The sequence below is a fragment of the Sander vitreus genome, chromosome 14, assembly GCF_031162955.1.
Source record: "Sander vitreus isolate 19-12246 chromosome 14, sanVit1, whole genome shotgun sequence".
NCBI lineage: Eukaryota > Metazoa > Chordata > Actinopteri > Perciformes > Percidae > Sander > Sander vitreus.
Genome location: NC_135868.1, coordinates 7,406,210 through 7,425,062, shown reverse-complemented (window position 1 = coordinate 7,425,062; position 18,853 = coordinate 7,406,210). Strand labels below are relative to the sequence as shown.

General features: G+C 38.1%; 2 protein-coding genes and 1 long non-coding RNA gene across 4 annotated transcripts; 2 read left to right on the top strand and 1 right to left on the bottom strand.

Moving 5' to 3' along the window:
• The first annotated feature begins 38 nt into the window (after positions 1–38).
• Positions 39–11,964, top strand: cfap69 (cilia and flagella associated protein 69). Of its 2 annotated transcripts, none has more exons than XM_078267383.1 (23): positions 39–554; positions 1,745–1,804; positions 1,894–1,959; positions 2,301–2,410; positions 2,502–2,578; positions 3,265–3,363; positions 4,034–4,186; positions 4,433–4,607; positions 4,877–5,000; positions 5,124–5,172; positions 5,292–5,413; positions 5,517–5,748; positions 6,241–6,393; positions 6,484–6,599; positions 7,249–7,367; positions 8,108–8,189; positions 8,308–8,500; positions 9,089–9,226; positions 9,566–9,642; positions 10,034–10,231; positions 10,619–10,705; positions 10,799–10,882; positions 11,403–11,964. In XM_078267383.1, exons 1-23 carry the CDS (start codon positions 459–461, stop codon positions 11,565–11,567), a joined length of 2,775 nt encoding a protein of 924 aa, XP_078123509.1. In that variant the 5' UTR covers positions 39–458; the 3' UTR covers positions 11,568–11,964. The 2 variants fall into 2 exon arrangements, with proteins under 2 accessions (XP_078123509.1, XP_078123508.1); XM_078267382.1 differs by having other exon boundaries at positions 3,265–3,435.
• Positions 11,965–14,183: 2,219 nt separating this feature from the next.
• Positions 14,184–15,874, top strand: LOC144529268 (transmembrane protein ZNF593OS-like). Its single transcript, XM_078268266.1, has 2 exons — positions 14,184–14,234; positions 15,725–15,874. Exons 1-2 carry the CDS (start codon positions 14,184–14,186, stop codon positions 15,872–15,874), a joined length of 201 nt encoding a protein of 66 aa, XP_078124392.1.
• Positions 15,875–16,303: 429 nt separating this feature from the next.
• Positions 16,304–18,851, bottom strand: LOC144528527 (uncharacterized). The gene is made up of 2 exons (XR_013502907.1): positions 18,764–18,851; positions 16,304–18,550 (listed from the first exon to the last, which is right to left on the bottom strand). It is a non-coding gene; the product is annotated as an uncharacterized LOC144528527 (long non-coding RNA).
• Positions 18,852–18,853: the final 2 nt, after the last annotated feature.

The following is an 18,853-nucleotide window of genomic DNA, read 5'->3' as shown; positions in this document are numbered from 1 at the left end:
CTGTTGTTGCGAGAATACCACTTCCTGTTTTATAGCGGAAATGGGCGTTTCGTGTTAGGATTAGTTTTGAGCTCCGCTGTTTGCCGTAGTACACGGTAACTATGGTAACTGTAGTAACGTTACACCGTCAGACTCGGGCAACATGAAAACAAGCAAACGGAGATGCTGGACGACTCACGTTACTTTTTACATGTTTTTTTTTAACAGAGTTGTGTTACTAGAAACAACTCAGGTTCAGGTTATGTTTCCGTTAATGTTAGCTCGTTGTTTTTAGTAAACAAACACCGACGTTAGAAAGTAAACTTGGACGCGTTTAAAATGTTTATAACTGACTCTTTTAACGTTTAACGTTACCACCTGGAAGCAAAATCATTTCGTGAGGCAAAAATTCAAATATACCGACAATGTTTAAAGTAACGTTAAGACGTTAATGCAAAAAGTTCCTCGTAGTTTTGGAAATGGATTCAAGCAAATTTGTGCACAGAAGAAAACCGGACATTCCTGTAACGTTATTCAGACCAAGAGCATCGGATAAGAACCAGCATATTCAAGAGGTAAACAGTTATTATTATAGATATTCATCTAACGTAGTGGTGGAACAAGTGTTAAGATCTCCTACAATTAGCAATACCACAATTCAAAAATACTCCACCACAAGTCTCACTCAAAAAACGTAAAAAGTAAAACTACTATAAAGAAAATGTCCTTAAAGTAGCCTACTCACTATGCAGCCAAAATTATCTATGTCATTTTTAAATAAAAGGGAAATATGGGAATATGCACCAATAAAGTTAAATATTTATTGAAAAGGGACATTGGGTCCAGTTATTGATATTTTATGGAGGGGCTCAATGTCAAAATCTGATTTTAATACCTTTATTATTTCCGTTTATGCTCACATATTCCTCAAAAAATGTGTAGTTACTTTATTTATTTATTATTTATTTATTATTAACTAATTAGCAGACAGCAAATCAGTGACCAGGTAGTCCTTTAACACAGGAGAGTGGGTTGGTTTGATGATTTGGGCAGATATTAAGATGCCATGTGTAGTCTAATGTGTGAGCTGTACTTGATGGTAGTTAGAGGTAACTGGGTACATTTCCAATTGGTTAATTCAGCAATGCTGATTTATCCATTATATACAGTATATTTTATATGAATACCTGTATAGATTTTTTAAATATTATTTAGACAATAGATTGCATATTATCACATTTAGTTGGCAAAATGTAACTGTTCTATCTACATAAAAGTGGAGTGACCTGTTGCAATTTTAAACATTACTCTAATTGCCAGATGGGGCAAAGCTCTGAATTTGGTTATTAAGTCTAGAAACTACAAAAAAGAAAAAGAAAAAAGAGGGTTAAAAAGCCTTTACAAAATGTTGGACAATACTTTATCCCTTACTTCTATAATAAACTATGGATCTGGAAATAACCTTACCTAATTAAAAAAAAATTATAAAATAAGCTGAAGAGTGCTTGTGGATGCTTTTTTAAAACTCAAAGAAGACTTGGAGAAATATTAAAATGCTTTAACATCTTTTAACATTCTTGTAATATTAAAATATTACAAGAATGTTTGCACATTTTAATACAAACCATTTCGTCAAATCTTAAGAATACGCAATATAAATGTATTTCAATAAACAAATAATTGTGACAAACTTGTGTTCAAGTCTGTCTGTCACCAAAGAAGTGAGACAGCATAAACTTTGAACTAAACTGTAATTTCTCAACAGATCAGTGTTAAAAGTCTTGAACTCATCAAGGTGATTCGTCTTCTTGAAGATCCTTTGACAGTAAGTTAAACGTGAATGTCATCAGACTTTTTTTCTGTTTCCAAGTTATGTTATATGTAATCATACTGTATATTCTGTTTTTACCAAAGGCTAACTTGAAGGAGAGGCACCTTTTTGTACTGAAGAAACTACTGAAGAGGAACCAAATTGGCTTTGTATCCTTTGTTCTGGATTCCGTCTTCTGATTTCTGATTATGCAGACTTCTCTTTCCAAAAAGTGTCATACACACTGCAGCAGATTGTCAAATTTTCCTCATTACTGTCCCCTGGTACAGTGATGGAAATAGATTTGCTCTCATGCAACCTGAACACAGAGCCAAACGTCGTTCCCAAGGCTCTAATTTACAGCTGTATCGCTGTTGCTGTCAGCATTTTCCCTGTTAAGAAATAACCTTAGTTACCATGGTGACTCTTTCCCCATCATTTCCCCTCCCTCACTGGGATTTATCTCTGTATAAGCTTGAATTTTTTTTTATACTTCTTAAATTATTTCAAGCTTTTGAAGGACCTCACAGGCATCGCCAAAATACTCAACATCTGTGCTGAGAAAGTGACGGATCACCCTGAATATGTGCCAGTTTTGTGTGAGGCACTTCAAATTTGGAGGTAAAAACAAACTCAAATATTTCAAGCCTACATGGAAAAGACTGATGTTTTTTTGTTGTGATCATCCACATGTTGATTTGCTTCATCTCAGGCTTCCCTTCCTAAAGGAGAAAGCATCTGATGAGCTGAACTACGCTCAGGACGTCATAGAGTTCCTCTCTCACATGGGTACACGGATTACTTAAGTTTCATTTCATGGTTTTACATTAAACTGTACTGTAGCACTGTCGCTTTTGGCAAACATAACTTAAACAGGAGTAAACAGTTCATTTTCAGGACTATTTTCAGTGGTGGATGAATACACATTTGGTGAGTATTTCCTGCAGCAGGACAAGAGATGTGTTAACAAAAACATATATGCAAAATATCACCAGGCTTACTCATATTACATGTATTGTGTGTCAAAGTTACATTATTGTGGTGCGACCTCTAGCTCACCCAGTAAGAGCCTGCGCCCCATGTAAGCTGAGTCCTTTGCAGCGGCCTGGGTTCGAATCCGACCAGTGGCCTTTTGCTGCGTGTCATCCCCCATCCCTCTCCCACCTTTCCTGTCTATCCACTGTCACTATCAAATAAAGGGAAAGCCCCCAAAAAATAATCTTTAAAAAACGTTACATTATCGTTGTGTGGTAATGCAGTTGTTTTTGCAGTGACATGCTTGTGTGACTTTTTAATGCAAGACATTACAAAGTCCATATCATCCTTCATACAGTTTTTACTTGATTTCTGTTTCTACAGTTTGATTTTTGCTTTACATTGCTCAAGACTGATTTGGTCTTTTAAAAAAGAAAGCAGTTTCTCCCGACAGGAGTGACGATGATGAGTGACTCTGACAGATGTGTTTCTCTTGGCAGGCTGTCTGATGAGGGTGCCAGATGCTGAAGTGAGACAGCACATAGTTGAGTCTGTGAAATCATTCTACAGCTGTGTGGCTCCTAAACAGCTGCTTGACGGTACGGACCGTCTCACCAAGCCAAAGCCTCGGACTTTCCACTCTGACAACCGATTTTCTAGACTTTCACCGAGTGAGGTTTTCTCATGGCTTCTGTGATGGCATGCTTGTGCCTTTCTTTCATTTCTTTGTGTGTGTTTTCTTTCTTTCTTTCTTTCTTTCATGTTTTACCTTTTTTAGAGTCTTACTGATACATCACAAGGCTGATATGATGAACAGGTATTGGCTTATCAATCTGGCCGAATATAATCGTCAAACTCATTGTTCAACCCGAATTTCCCCTCTGGGAATCAATAAAGGCTTATCTTATCTTAAAACAACTTTGTACATAAACACTAACACATTTTTGTATACATAATATAATTAATATTGACTCAAATGTTTTTAAAATACTTTTTACTGCACTAGAAATCCACCATCAGTTAGACTCTAATTTGTATGTTCTTTGGAATCTATTGTTTTAATTACATTCACTGTTTTTCACAAAAATTGTCATTGGTGTTGTTCCTGTTCCTCCGATTTCCTTTTAAGAGGCACTTGTAAACAATAATGGGTTGTTTTCTGTATTTGTAATTGTTGGTTCTCTTGTCTTCTCTTTAGTTTGTTTCTTGCTGTTCACATCTTGCATCCAAAAATGTATTTTATTATCTATTTTAATGTGTGTTCTGCAGGGCTTCAGCCGACCTCTCCAGGCTACAAGCTGCAGCTGCTGGAGCGCAGTGACCTGGCTCAGACGTTGCTCCTCTCCATGGCCGCTCTGGATAACCAGCCCGCCATCAAGCTGCAACTCCTGCAGACACTTCAGATCCTCTCCAGCTCCTCTGGTCAGTAGCTGATTTTATTCTGGATCCACTGAGGTAGTGGAGGAGGGGATCTGTCAGACATGTCAATCTAACCTCCTTCATTAGATAAAGTAGCCAGCTCTCAAGTGCATAAATCATCTCATGACCGAATAACAATCAGACAAACAACCAAAACAGTGATTTTAAGTGTCCTTGTGTCAATGTCAGCAGGTCAGTGGGTTGTTTTATCATCAATCACATCAATCACATTTCATTTTACAACTGCAGATATGAACTGTGCGTTAATACTGAATGCACGAGGAGCAGAGATGATCTGTCTCCACATGAATGAACCCGACCTGTCCGGTCAGGTCCTGTTCCGCTCCGCCGAAATCCTCTGGAACCTGCTGGAGAGAGGCAGCGAGGAGGTTACTGCTCAGCTCAGCAGCATGGAGTGTATCATGTATGTCTCCTGTGGGCTTAACATGTTTTCATATGTGGCTGATGAGGACATTGTGTGCTTGTAGAGTTCATTTCTTTTAATGACTTTTTATGTACTTAGGGAGAACAAATCCTGAAATCGATAGAAACCTAAAATGTTAATCCCTTTGAATTTATCAACAAGCTTCAAGGATGAATTAATGTCTACCCTCTAAACATTTGAATACTTTCGTGCTCTAATTCTGTCCAAAGAGCTTTTGGATATTTACTTTTTGTTCATTTGTTCATTAGATCACTGAAAGAAGCGTTTTGTCACCAACTGATGAGCGGTTTCCGACAATCTGACCTCCAACTCAGAAATGATCTGCTTGTGATCACAACTCTCATCGCGGAAAATCCAAACTCTCTGCTTATTGTGAGTACAGGATATGTCATTGTATGATGGAAACACACTGCAGCTGATATTTACAGTCACATATTGAGAAGGGGTGTAAAATATGTCACCACAATTTGCTTGACATCATGTTTCTATTTTTAGGAGAGTTCATTTGCCAAACAGCTCGTGGTTTTGTTCACATTTCCAGAGAGTGAGACCACTCTTTCCTTATACATCTTTGCTAATTTTTACATTTGAAATATTACATTAGTACAAGTACAGTTACATTACATCTTTTATGATAACAAAAATGCTTCCTTTATGTTTTAGTGAAAAGTCACAACCCTTTGGTCCACAACCTCAAGCTCACCTACAATAACGAAGACTTGAAAATGAAGAAGTTGCTTTTGAATCTGTTGGTTTTAATGTCAAAGGACTTAGGTGCCCTGCAGGTCAGTCCCACACTCTGTGTCACACTTAGTGTCTCTTTAACTGTTTGACTAAAGGTCACATTTTTAACACCCTGCATGTTCCCTCTATGTTTTCTTCTCATAGCTGTATAAAGAGGAAAGTGTTATGCTTGTTCTGCTGACGCTTGTAAAACTGCCTGCTGCCTCGTCTGAGCCTCGGTCAGCTTCACGTCAGTGGTCCTCCGTCCAGCAGGAGGAGCTCCAGCTGCAGGCGCTGGCAGCCCTCTCCACCCTCGCGCCACTCATGTTGGATGACTACATGTCCTGTCAGGGAAACGCGTGTCTACTGCTCATTCTAGACTGGTGCGTTGCTCAAGGTGAGGATGCTGCAAAACACGTGGAAATTTCAATTCATTTTTTATTTATAGTGTCAAATCACAACATAAGTTATCTCAGGACACTTTACAGATAGAGTAGGTCTAGACCACACTCTATAATTTACAGAGACCCAACAATTTCTCCCCAAGAGCAAGCATTTGGTGTGACAGCATCTAATAAGAGACTAAAGAGAGCCTGTCCTGTATCAGAAATGTCAAAGGTCAAACTCCAACATTCATGTGTCCTGTCAGAGTGCCATTGAGCCAAACATGAGTCACCGCTCACTCACTCTGAGATGTTGTAGATGCTAAACTTCAACTGACACTTCAACTGCTTTTAGTGCTTCAACTGCAACTACCATACAACATGTCACATGCAAACAAATAAAGAAATTGGACGCTGTAACCCCATTAAAGTGCATTTTTCCCCCATAATTTGGGTATTGTAGTCTTTTTTCATTAAACAACAGTATACTTATATCTTTCCTCCAGATGCTCTCTTTGGTCAGGGTGACACGGGGGAAAGAGGCAGTAAGAAGGCTCAGATGCGACATTGTATCAGAGTGCTGAGATCTGTGACGTCTGTAGGTGAAGACTCAGTCCACCTGGACCTTTGTGATCAAGGAACCATCAACCAGCTCCTCGGTAAATTTAATTAAAACGTGCACAACATCAGCAGACGTATTTTACTTAATAAACGTGGTCAATACAGACGTACCTGTTGTATTTTCTCAGGGATTTTGATGCAGATGGAAGCGAGCCCTGATGAGGAGGATGTAGTCACCCTGGAGATAAAGTCAGATATTCAACTGATACTTTCAGCGCTGTGTGAGAGCGACATGCATAGAAAGGTAAAGATGAGATTATGAAGCCGATAAAAGCTCCTTTTAACTAACCTGTTGAATTGCAAAAGTCACTGTGAGACAGCTAAGAAGTAGTTTAACTTACAGCCACTGTGTGACTTTTAAATTCAACTTTCAACTTTATTTTGTCACCGGAGGGCAATTGTTTTTACAGCATACAATACAGAAGGATATGGGGGGTGACTATGTGATTATACCATCTTTCAAATCCGTTTAAAAGATGGGACAAGTGAACAAGTTTTTATCTGTAAAAAAAAATAACACAACGCCGGTAAAAATTGATGCGGTCAGTGTTGTTTGCCACAGTGTCTTATTTGATACTACCACTTGGTTACTGCCAAATAAAGACATTATTAAACAATTTAAACGTTGCTGCTTTAATCAACACATTAATAAATGTAATGTTTTTGCTTTAGAGCGTCAAGTGAAGCTTTTTCAATAATGATATATTTACAACTTACTGTTATTTCATCTCATTTTCACTTCAAACACTAATATGATTTTACCATTAAACTTTCTTTATGTTTATATTTATATTTGTCAGTCAGATCTCATGCTCAGATCACAACATTACATTTTCAGTTACAGTTACAGCGACATACAATATCTCCATACTGACAGGTGTTTTGTACTACAGGAACTATTTGGATCAGAGGGAGTTGAGATGGCAGTTCACTTCCTGAAGAAAGGCTCCAACAACTTCTACAGCGGTCTGGGACACAACAAGCTCATTCTGTCCACAGTGGACTGCGTGTGGTCAGTTCAGCTAAACCTCGGCACACTTTCATAGATTAACTGGCTAACTGTTTGAATGTATTCAATTCAATTTTATTGTCATTAACACGAAATGTGCAGGCACATATGTAACGAAATGTAGGCTTGTTATTTATTATAATGAAACACCCCATTTACACTTGTCATGTCCAGAGTCAGTTTACAACTGGCCACATCAATGTGTCTTCCTTAGCTGAAGGCATATTGATATCTCTGTTAGTCATTATTTCTTTTCAGGATCTGAATTAAGACCCAGACCTCGTGTCCTCGTATGGTTTCAGAAATCTGATTTTAATCTGTCTAATTTAGTTGCATTCAGGCATCTAACTATTGTTGAGGACTCAGAGGTCTTTGGTTAAATATCTTATGTTTATCTTTATTTAAGATAGTAATGAATGTTGTTGATTTTAATACTTTCTTAAACTTGAACTTAATCTCTAGGAAAATGTATATTATTTAACTGCATGTTCAATAAAATAACAATTTAGGTAAGAACATACTAAACTCTCATCTCCTTTTGATTGAAAACTATTTACGTCATCCTTATACCCTTTTATATGTTTTTTACACTTGGCTTTTCCATTGTTGTATAGCTTTCTTAATTCATTAATTAAGTGTCAATACAGTATAATTCACTTTTGGGTTTTGGAGAATTTGGTAGGCTAACGGGAAGGAAAGCACTCATTGATTCTCCACAGTTAAGAAAGTTTGTATCCCATCAGGTCCTGCATTGTGGGTTGCTACACCACAGAAGATTACTTTTTGGCGAAAGAGGGGGTGTCTCTTCTGTTGGACTTACTCAGTGTAAGTAGCTGATTGATTTCCAATCCCTGAAGCTTAACTGAAGTTATTGTTTGTGTGTCTATAATGCACCAAAATATTAAAAGAACTGATGTGAAACTGTTTGGGTGTCTCTCTTCAGTCAAGCCCCAGATGCTTGCACTGCAACGTCCTCGCCACCCTGCTGGAGTTATGTGACAACCCCAACACTCTGTCCTACATCCTGAGCTGGAGAGATGGCGGCGGTCAGACGGCTCCCAGTTTCCTGCTGCAGCTGTGGAGGGACGAGGAGGAAGAGCTCAGAGTCAGCCGAAACCAACACGGCGGGATCTCAGGTCAGTCTGCAGACTTTAATCAGAATCACAGTCAGAAAAAGTTGAATTGCAGTTTGTACTTAAAAGGAATTTGCCTTGGTGGTTGGTGCATACATAAACAAACAAACATATTGAACATTAATATGAAATATTAAGAGTCAATGTCAGTGGGGGTCTGGGTCCTTGATGAGGCTGACTGCAGAGTCGTGAGGTTTTGGTCCTGAGGGACCGCAACCTTCTGCCAGGGGGAGAGGTTCAAACAGTTTTACAATTTTTTACAAACAATAATGAGTCAATGACAAGACTGTGAGGAAGTACAGTTAACATACATCTATGAAATATGGCAGTCACTTGTATCTAGACTGACATGTTGGTTGGCAGATCATCAGGTGTGACTGGGAGTAAACATCAGCCCTTAACTAACATGTTTCAACTTATTGTCTGAAGTAGATAGTACACCAGAGCCGGTCATACTTTTCACATTGTAGAAAGTGCAGGACAAAGTGTCAACACACGCCAAGCAAAGAATTAACCAATGATTTGAATTTGAATCTCATATTTATACAGGTTTTCCTCTTATTTTCGGCTTTTTCACTTTTTGACTTTAAGATCCCCAGAGGCCCCTCCTCAGTCATTACCAGCAGGAGGACACCCAGCGGTCATTTCCTGCTAACGTACAGAGTGCAGCAGTGCTGGAGCTATCAGAGAACCTGCGGTCAAAGATTTACTCCATCTTCTGCAAACTTGGTAAGAAGTTATTAAAGAATTAGACCGGTAAATACAGTGTCACTTATTTAAACAATACATCTGTAAATATGTAGATAATGTTGTTTTTATCATGTAGCCTAAAAGCTGTAGTCTAAAACATGTTGTAGAAAACAAAACATACGTCTATATCATTTAAAAGCTGGATGGGGTTTTGCCATGCAAGGTCAGTGACCGTAATGCTAAAATACTGTAATGATGTATACAGGAAAGTATGACAGCCTTGATAAAAATTAGCACTACGGTTAATTTGCAAAAAGAGATAGTTCGCTGAAATTTTAAAACTATGTTGTGAAAAACAATAATTTGTTACTTTTGCAGGTTTTCAAGACCTTCCTGGACTGTCAAGAAAACATCATGTGACTTTGAGCATCGTCAGGAGATATCTGGACTTCAAGGTAGAACTGCTGTTTATTAAGCAAAGAAAATGCCAGTGCTGTGTATGATAATGCTGCAAATATTTGCAGCAGGATTGCTACATTTTTTTACACCATCAGAATAATTTGAAAGATGTTGTAATCACACTACATTACATGTCGTTTAGCTGACGCTTTTATCCAAAGCGACTTCCAATTGCTATATATCAGAGGTCGCACACATCTGGAGCAATTGAAAGCTAAAGCAAAGGGTTCAGTGTCTTGCTCAGGGACATATTGGTTGATGTATCGCAGTGGGAATCAAACCCAGATCTCCCACACCACGGGCATGTGTCACATCCACTGCACCAAAGACTTCTGTTTCAGACACAGAAGCACTTTGAACAGTGAGGTGTCTGTCGTGTTGCTGTAGGTCGGTGAGGTGTGGGAAGAGATCAGCAGGGAGCTGAGTTTGGACGGCGTGACACCGATCTCCCCCGATAAGGAGGCTCTGAGTACGATCTGTAAGGTTGCTGAGGACACAGCGAGGAGGGTCGCAGCAGAACAAAACAGAATCCTGGAGCTACAGGAGAAGGAGGACATCGGCGAGGAGGAGCTCATGTACACAGAGGTGCTAAGAGTTTAATGCAGTAACCACAAAGAGTAGACGACTGAAATAACATTTGTGAAAGTCATTTGTTTTTTCGCATGAACCACTGCACAAACTTGAATGAATTAATCTGACACAATTATCCCAAAATACACCACTGACAGATCAGTGGTGTATTTTGAGGCAGATCCAGACTCTTCCAAAGCATTTTCTAATTTAAAAAACAATTAGATTTTTAGAGCTTTGACAGAGTGCAAGTCTTTGATTGCTTTCTAGTAAATTTAAATTGATGCATATTGTCACCGAAAGTAATTTGTCTATGAGACTTCACCTTATCTATGTAGACACAGCATACATCTTGTTTTCATAATCTGAATGTTTTTTTTTTTTGGTGTCTTGATGTTGCAGATTAAGTCTCATTGGAAGCAACGGGAGCTTACAGCCAAGTCATGGGACAGTTACGTTTCCAAGACTTCCAACTATGAGATCCTAAAGGTTTTTATCTTTAACATCCGCAGATATAACCTCAAGTCAGCATTGCTGTTACAAAGAACGGTGTTTTATGTTTTGCTGCCTTTTTTTGTACAGGAAGTAAAAGCACAGAGGGAGAAATATCTTGAATCATCTAGACCAAACCCAAAGCACGAGGATGCTGCAGTTCATCTTACAGAGGTCTCTCACTGACACACAACATTTATATTGCAGCTTTTAAGAGGATTGAACTGCTCACTGGCTTTAGGAGATACAACCTGCAGTATGTTCAGCAAGGTGGTTAAATCAGTTTTTCTGACAATAAGTAAGCAGACTTTTACTGTCCTCGACTGGCAAACAGGAGGAACTGCAACAATATCTTCTGCACAGCTCTTTCACCCCCTTCATCAAAAATATCTTGCAGTGTAATTTGGGGACCTTTTGTTGTGTCTGGTTCACAAAAGAGCCAGATAAAAGCCAGAAATCTCAACAAGTAATCATTATTGAGGAAGTCATTATTGCCAATATGTTATTTTTGTGCACTGGGGCTGTAAAAATAGTACTTGTTTCACCTTAAATCCTTTTACAGCTGCAAGGGAAATCAATGCAAATATATCTACCAACTCTCAACTCACCAGCTCGTGACAAAGAGCTGTGCAAAACAACAAGAAGATGTACTCACCGATGATTAACACATGCTGTGTTTTGCTTTGTGTTTCAGCATTTCATTGGAAAGGTGATGTCTGTAGAGAAGACAGATGCTCAGGGGCCCGCAGGAGTGAAATTGACGCTGGCCAGAGCTCCCATCAAGGCTGCAGGTCAGGACGAAGTGGGACCCACAACACAGGACCCAGAATACTTCAGCACTGTATCTGTAAAAGAGTGATGTTTAATACAAGCCCTTTACATTATTATTGCACCTTTATTTTATCTTATAGAGTTTAATCTACACCCAACACAAAACAAACCAAACTTTGCAGCACATCACTAACATGTTATCATGAATTGTTGTTTATTTCTCATAGCTTCTAATTCCTTTCCCAGCGTCTGTAGATACTGAAGTGTTTTTATCAGACATGAGACTGGGACATGAGGTCACTTGATGTGCACAATCAGAACCTTGTAGTCTAGTCCACCTCCAGTCCTCTTAAACAGACACACACAGTGCATCAAACTGACTGGCCTTTGTGGCCTAACATGTCTTATTTCAGCACGTCTGATGCAAAGTATGACTGTTCATGTATATTAAATAAATAAAACAGCGTAAGTGTTTTTTCAGATAATGTGATAGGTAATTTAAGAATTTGATTTGATTTTGTTTTTTTTTTTCCCACAACATTCAGATCATTAAACATATCATTAAAATGTTTAGATTGGTTTCTATGCATTAATTCTCCAACATGCTACGTTTATACAGTATAACCAACAGAGCAACATGAACAGTGAGGCCCTGAACAATGTGGCAACATGGAAACTGAGGCCTTGTGTAACATAATACTAATAATTCAAAATAACAATCACTAAATGACTTTAAACATACAAACAAAAGTCTAATTCTATCCAGTAAAAGTTAATCCTCATATGTTTGGCAGCTGTGGCACTCAGGTCCATTTACGACAGTTGTTAAAAAGTATTTTCTCTGTAGTGTTTCTGGGTTACATAAGTCAGTGCAACGCATTAACACACATGTTCCTTCAAGCGTGTAACATGCTGCACAGAGCCTCTTCTTCTCTCTCTGCTCTCACTCATTTTACTGGCTGGGTGACCAAATCATCTCTGACAGGCTGCGGCTTTTCATGCAGCTTTGTGAGTGTGTGTGTTGAGTCCCGTCAGACTGGGACGTTCACACTGTACAAAAGAGCAGGGACACACAGGAGCCTCTTCAGTACGACAGGCTGCCACTGTTTGTTCAGGCTGCTAAGGGGGTTTACATGCTGCCTGTCTGTCTGCGGGTGCTGAGCTGCTCCAGCCGTCGATGAAGGTGAGGGTGAGCGCTGATGGTTGCTCATCAACTCCCTGAGGACTTGTTAACTAACTGTGAGACTTTGTTTTACCTAAAGACTGACGAATAACTCTGCTTTTTTGGTACAACTTGGTTTCATATTCACATTTTAATTAGCCATAAAAAAAAGTATTAAAAACAAGAGAGAGATTTTTTGTTTTTGTTTTTACTGAATATTTGAAGGAAAATGGTTCAAATGTATGCTGGCATATAAAACCATAACACTTATTGCAATTGTATGTTCTTGAAATTAATAACATGTTAATATATTCAGTATTTTGTCATATCATCAATCATTTTATTATCGCAGATATAACCTGAAATATTGTGATATTATTTTAGGGCTAGCCCATCCCTAATTTTAATGACATTTAAATGTAATACATTTAAATATTTTAAGAGTTTAAAGCAACGGAAAATGTCAGGTTTCAACAGGCAGAAGGAGATATTCTATGAGTGGAGCTCTAACTACTTTGTGTTTAAAGGTTTGTGTTACAAATAACTTATTTGGCTTCTGTCTGTACTAACAGATGATTAAAGTAAATATAACTAAACACAGAGAGATGAAACTGTATTTGAAGGTATGACAGTAGATTCAACATTCAACGTTCTGGTGTGGAAAAGCTGACTGAATGTTGATTAGAATATTACTGTTAAAAGAAGAATTGAGATGACTCCTGATGAAAAGCTGTCAAGTGGAAGTACTAAAGATTGTGAGTTTTGCATTCAGTGACACTCCATAGGCTGAGCACTATCCGTAAGTTTTGCTTTTCTAAAAGTAAATTACAAAACAGTTTTGTTTTAATAATATACAATAATAGTCTAGATTATCTGCAGATAAACTAGACGGCAAAATGTCTCAAAATACACTCCTTTTTTAAACCAGTGGTTTAAGATCTTAGGTTCCCCAGGGGTCTCAACATGAATCAAGTCAAGTCAAGTCAAGTTTATTTCATCCATAAAAATGGAAATTACAGTGCTCATACCCACCTTAATGCCCATAAAAAATAGAGCATAAATACAATACAATATATACAATATACAATACAATACATAAATACTGTACAGAAATTATAAAAGTGTACATTTAAAGTGCTTGTTGTGCTGTGAATCTCAGGGGTCACAAGATGATAAAAAGGACAAAAACATATTCCTGCTACAGAAACGTTTTTGCACATTTTGTCTGACTTTACCTCAACTAAAAACTGGGTAGTTTTACTTTTTCAGATCATTAAAGAAAAATTCACATAAAACAATCTAAGGAGAGGACTTCAGTCTTTGGTTGAAGCGCTCACAGCTTATAAAAATATGCAACTTGAGAGAAGAGGTTACATAGAAACAGCTTTGTTCGGGAACTACTGATGTAAAAAAAAACACCTCCTTTAAAAACTTTTTTTTCTTACACTTTCTACATTGTAAACATGAACTTGTGGAGGAGTGATGACAATGTTTCCTCCCTTGCAGAAAGGTTGGCTCGTCTGAGAAGCTCCATGAGCAGAAATGATCATCAGACTGGGACGACTGACACCAGGATACTTCCGTCTCCTCCAGGTCGGTCACAACCACTCAGAGCACAAAAAGTATTATTTCTCTCTTTATGTTTTATTTGACTAGTCTCCATAGCTGGAGCATTTCCCCAAATTGTTTAGTTTCAGACAGAGAAATACGATGTACACACAGATAAATCAATCCACTCTGAAGGTAAACGTATTTGGTGTTAGTACTTGACAGATTATCTTCATACACGTTTTATAGAAATGCTTTAAATTGAGGCAGGAGAAGTGAATTCATATTTTAAGAGTTCATCTCAGGAGGTTACGTTATGTAACCTGTTCAGACTCACCCTCACAGCTCGTGTTGCACATAAGAGGCTGCACGAAAGAGTCTTTTCTGACGCTGATACTATCATTTCAGTTTGCCAAAGTCTGACATTAATTAAATTCTATACATACTTAAAAACTTGCTGAAAGATCCCAAACATGCTGACGCGATAACAGAGCTTCTGTAGGTCCAGTTTTTGTACTGAACTGAATGAAACAATTCAAACCAGCAACACACTGAACACACTTATACCAGACACAACTGAGGACAGACAGAAGCAGAACTTTAATGCAGCTGCCTTTATTAACAGTGATGCATTACAGAGTCACCAACTGCAAACCTTTGTACTGAACTGAAATAAATGTGACTGAAGCAAAGTGATTTGTATTTTCCACCTCCACTGACCTTTGGCTCTGGGATGATTTACAGGGGAAAAACTGTTTCAGACCAACAGGAGGATATGGTGGGAAACATCAGTCACAGACGAGTACAAATGGAAAAAATACTATATGACATGTTGTTTGCTTGTCAATTTAAAGCCACTAAGTGCAGAATTTGAACATTTCCAACTTTGTAGCCAAGAGTCTACAGCCATTTCACCTAAATGCTAACGTCAACATGCTAGCATGCTCACAATGACGCTTAAATGCTGATGTTTAGCAGGCATAATGTTGACCATGTTCAACATTTTAGTTCAACATATTAGCATGCTAATATGTTCTAATTAGCATAACTCAACACAAAACAGCTTCAGGCTGATGGGAATTTCATTAGTTTTGCAGGTATTTGGTCATAAACCAAATTATAATTTTGACTTGGCAATGTTGCTGGATGGAAAGTCACCAAAGTTATTACAATTAATCCTGGAGGAACATGAATATCTGTCCAAAATTTCATGGCAATCCCTCAAGTAGTTGTTTTGATATTTCAGTCTGGACCAAAGTGGTGCATACATCCCCACAAAACCCCTACTTCGAACTAGGAACACTGAGTATGAAGGGCTGAACTCAACACCACATTTTACCAGGATTGTCACAATCAAAACATATGCCATTACAATACGTTTTTAAGCTGCCATATACACATAAACATTATACATATTGTGGCCATAATGCGAAAAAAGTAGCATACTGTACTACCACTTTAACTGCTATCTGATCAGACTAGTGTGGTAAACTACTGTCTGTCTGTCTTCATCTCTCTGTCTGTCCTGTCTGCAGAGGCAGGTCTCAGGTGAGGTCCGGATGCAGCCTCAGAGTAGTCTCCTCGATCCCATCGCCATGATGATGGCCGCAGTGGGAATGGGAGTGTCTCTGTACAGCGCCATGCAGATGGCAGAGAGGGTCCATATGAAACATCCAAACGCCTGAGATTAGTGAGAAGCCATGTGGGAGGTTTATGTGGCAGATTGTTTTTTTGTGTACGTAGCAGAAGGTTTGTTATGGAGGTCGAGAGGGTTAATGTGTTTGTGGTGTTGCTTGAAGGAAAATCTAAGTGTCCCAGGAGTCATTGCTCAGTCCCAGCAGGAACATTTAGTCAAACAATTTACACTTTCTTTGCAATCTCAACATTTATAAGCAATATAAGTGAGCCTGCAGTTTGACCACTCTGCATATTTTGTGCAGGTTGCCTTTCATTTCATTAGTGATTGTATTTTTAATTTGTGAACAAGGATCTCAGCATTAAAGTTAGACCTGCAACCATTATTATTTCCTGCTTTTTATAGTACAACAAAACATGTTTGAAAATAACCACAGAAAATCAAATACAATAATTAAGAAGGTAATTATCTCAGCACACAAGCTTATTGTATTTATTGAAATTAGTCACAAACACACTTTTTTACATAGGCGTGAGTTCATTTGATGTACCTTATTTTATGTAACTTTCAACATCAAGGTAACTCAAATGGCTTTACATAAGATAGAAAGGCATTAAGAAAAGATATAAAAAACAACACAATGCCAATAAAAAGACATGTGGGAGACAGTGCTAGTAGCATTTAGATGTTGAACAGAAGATGCTCGAGAATGGAGCCTTGAGGAACTCCATACAGCATTTTGAAATGCTCAGATGTGTAATTACCGATGAACACAAGTGTCTCTCAAATAGGATTCAAACCAGTTTAGGCCAGAAAGTCCTACCCAGTGTCATCTTTTTTTAAACAAAACAAACTTTTTCTTCAAAATATTTCACTTCAGTCATTAGTTTGTTGTACTTTAGCACCTTAATGTTTTGAATTTAGATTGTAAATCCTAAAGCAGCATTACCGCTTTGAGTATTTATTCACGAAGCAGACTATAAGCAGCTAAATTTAAAGCTGTTTTCATCAGGGCATCTTGAGTTTGCTAAATGTAAATGTTCATGTTTGTACTAGAATTTAATAAAGGGCTTGTCTGTAGATGTAAAATGCCACTAAAAGAAATCCAAATGATTTACTTTATATAGTAACAAATTTGGTAAATTGATGTAATTCTCAAATAAATATGTTTACAGATTTGACATCTGTGTGCAGACTTCTATATACTGATGTTTTGAAGGTGTTTTTTGTGACATTAAAGAAAACTGATTCCATTTTAAACATGCTTCAATCTACCACTGTCTTTTCCATGCATGCGCTTGAAGGCGCGTCATAGAAGCTGGGGGCCAATCAGAAATGATGCTATTATCAGGCAGATCCATGGGCAGATACTACTTTGACCCTGGTTTTGGCACTATGGTAGGCCTCAAACAAGCTGCTCCATCAAATGTCTAGGTTTAGTCTATACATTGTTAATTGTGCTATAGTTGGATTTGGAAGCTGATTAGATTAGATTTACTTTATTGTTCACTTCAATGTCTTTGGCGTCTCCCAAAGTACAGCAAAGATGCATACAAAAACGTTGGGCCCCTGGCACTTTTGTGCTCGGCCCTAATAAAACGCACTGTACACGTATCACCTGTAAGATGTCAGTGTTGTGTGTACAGCTTGTTCTGTTACTCAATTGATGAAAACATGCAGGTTTGGGTAGCTGTGTCAAGTGCTACAACTTTAGTAGGGTTATAACAAAACCAGGCTGTATTTTTCAAACGATAGTTTGTTGGTCTTGTTACATGTTTATTTTACAACCCTTCACTCCCTGTCAAACACAATCAACGTCTAGATTTATGTTTCCCTCAGCCTCCGTTAGCTAGACAGCAGCCAGTGGACGAGCTCGGACACTGTGGGAACGGGTCACTGTTGTTGGTTTTACTAATTCCTCTCAACTGGGGTCCGATACACACAAAGAGGATGTGGGAGCTGTGAATCATTTGTTTATTCTGAACTCATCTAAAACTGGAAGCTATTTTCAAATAACAATTTATTCTACTTTATTTGAGAAGTTGAGAGAATAACTGGGGTCATCAGAATGTGAGACAGAGATTTCCAGTGAAAACATTGATTTTTTATTCAGATTGATGGATCCTCCCTGGGTAGCAGGCAGCAGAGTCCTCTTGATTCATCAAATTACTGTATATATTCCCTCTGAGAAACCTTAAGTGCTGCAAAATGCTGTGTGAAAATAATAATTGTTTTATATGTGCTGCTGTGAAAATGTCTAAATGTAAATAAACTACAATGGAAACTCAATATGTATCATATTTGTACCAGATGTATTCAGATCACTGACTATAATTTTACATTAGCATTACCAGCTAAATGTAGCCTACTCGTGAACAAGAATAGCTCCTGCGAGTTATATAATCATTGTGTCATTATTATTGATGCATTAACATAAAAGTGTTAGCCTACTTGAATGCATCATTTTATAAACTGGGCATTTTATGTAAAATCTTAATCTGAAAAGAAACTTCTTTAGCTGTAAAATAAAGAGTAAAAAGTACAATTATTCATACGTTGTATAAATTAGAAATATTTAAGTAAATGTACCTAAAATACGTATTTAACACAGCACTTACAAATGAGTATAAGTACTTCTAAGTGTAAGTACTTTGTGTGCTCGTTGTGGCCCTCCACACCAGCAGATGTCACCTTCTCTCCGGCTAAGCGTTGGATGAGCTGCTGCCTGTTAAAGGAAAGAGAAAAAGAGTTCAGCGTGAGAAATTTGTCTGATTGATGTTGATACCGGTTGATACTTAATGAAGTTCTCAGAATTTCTTCTGGTCTGAAACAACCAGGCAACAACTCTCCAGGCTTTAAATCATCTCAGCGTGGGAGTAAGAAGTGTGAATTTAAAAAAAATCTTCCACTTATGACAGCAGCTTGTTACATAAATCACCATTTGTTGTTTTACAACTAAGCGTAGTTTTAAGATGCCTGAGGAGCTCGTGCTTCTCCGCCCTTCTGGTGCGCCCTTCTCCGTCGCGCA

What these genes read in the sequence shown, in the direction of transcription:
- LOC144529268 (XM_078268266.1), top strand. Translation starts at nt 14,184, where the DNA reads ATGATCATCAGACTGGGACGACTGACACCAGGATACTTCCGTCTCCTC. An exon ending in GATACTTCCGTCTCCTCCAG is followed by an intron (nt 14,235 to 15,724) that starts GTCGGTCACAAC and finishes TCCTGTCTGCAG; the next exon opens with AGGCAGGTCTCAGGTGAGGT.
- cfap69 (XM_078267382.1), top strand. Translation starts at nt 459, where the DNA reads ATGGATTCAAGCAAATTTGTGCACAGAAGAAAACCGGACATTCCTGTA. An exon ending in AGGACTTAGGTGCCCTGCAG is followed by an intron (nt 5,414 to 5,516) that starts GTCAGTCCCACA and finishes TTCTTCTCATAG; the next exon opens with CTGTATAAAGAGGAAAGTGT. An exon ending in TCCACAGTGGACTGCGTGTG is followed by an intron (nt 7,368 to 8,107) that starts GTCAGTTCAGCT and finishes GTATCCCATCAG; the next exon opens with GTCCTGCATTGTGGGTTGCT.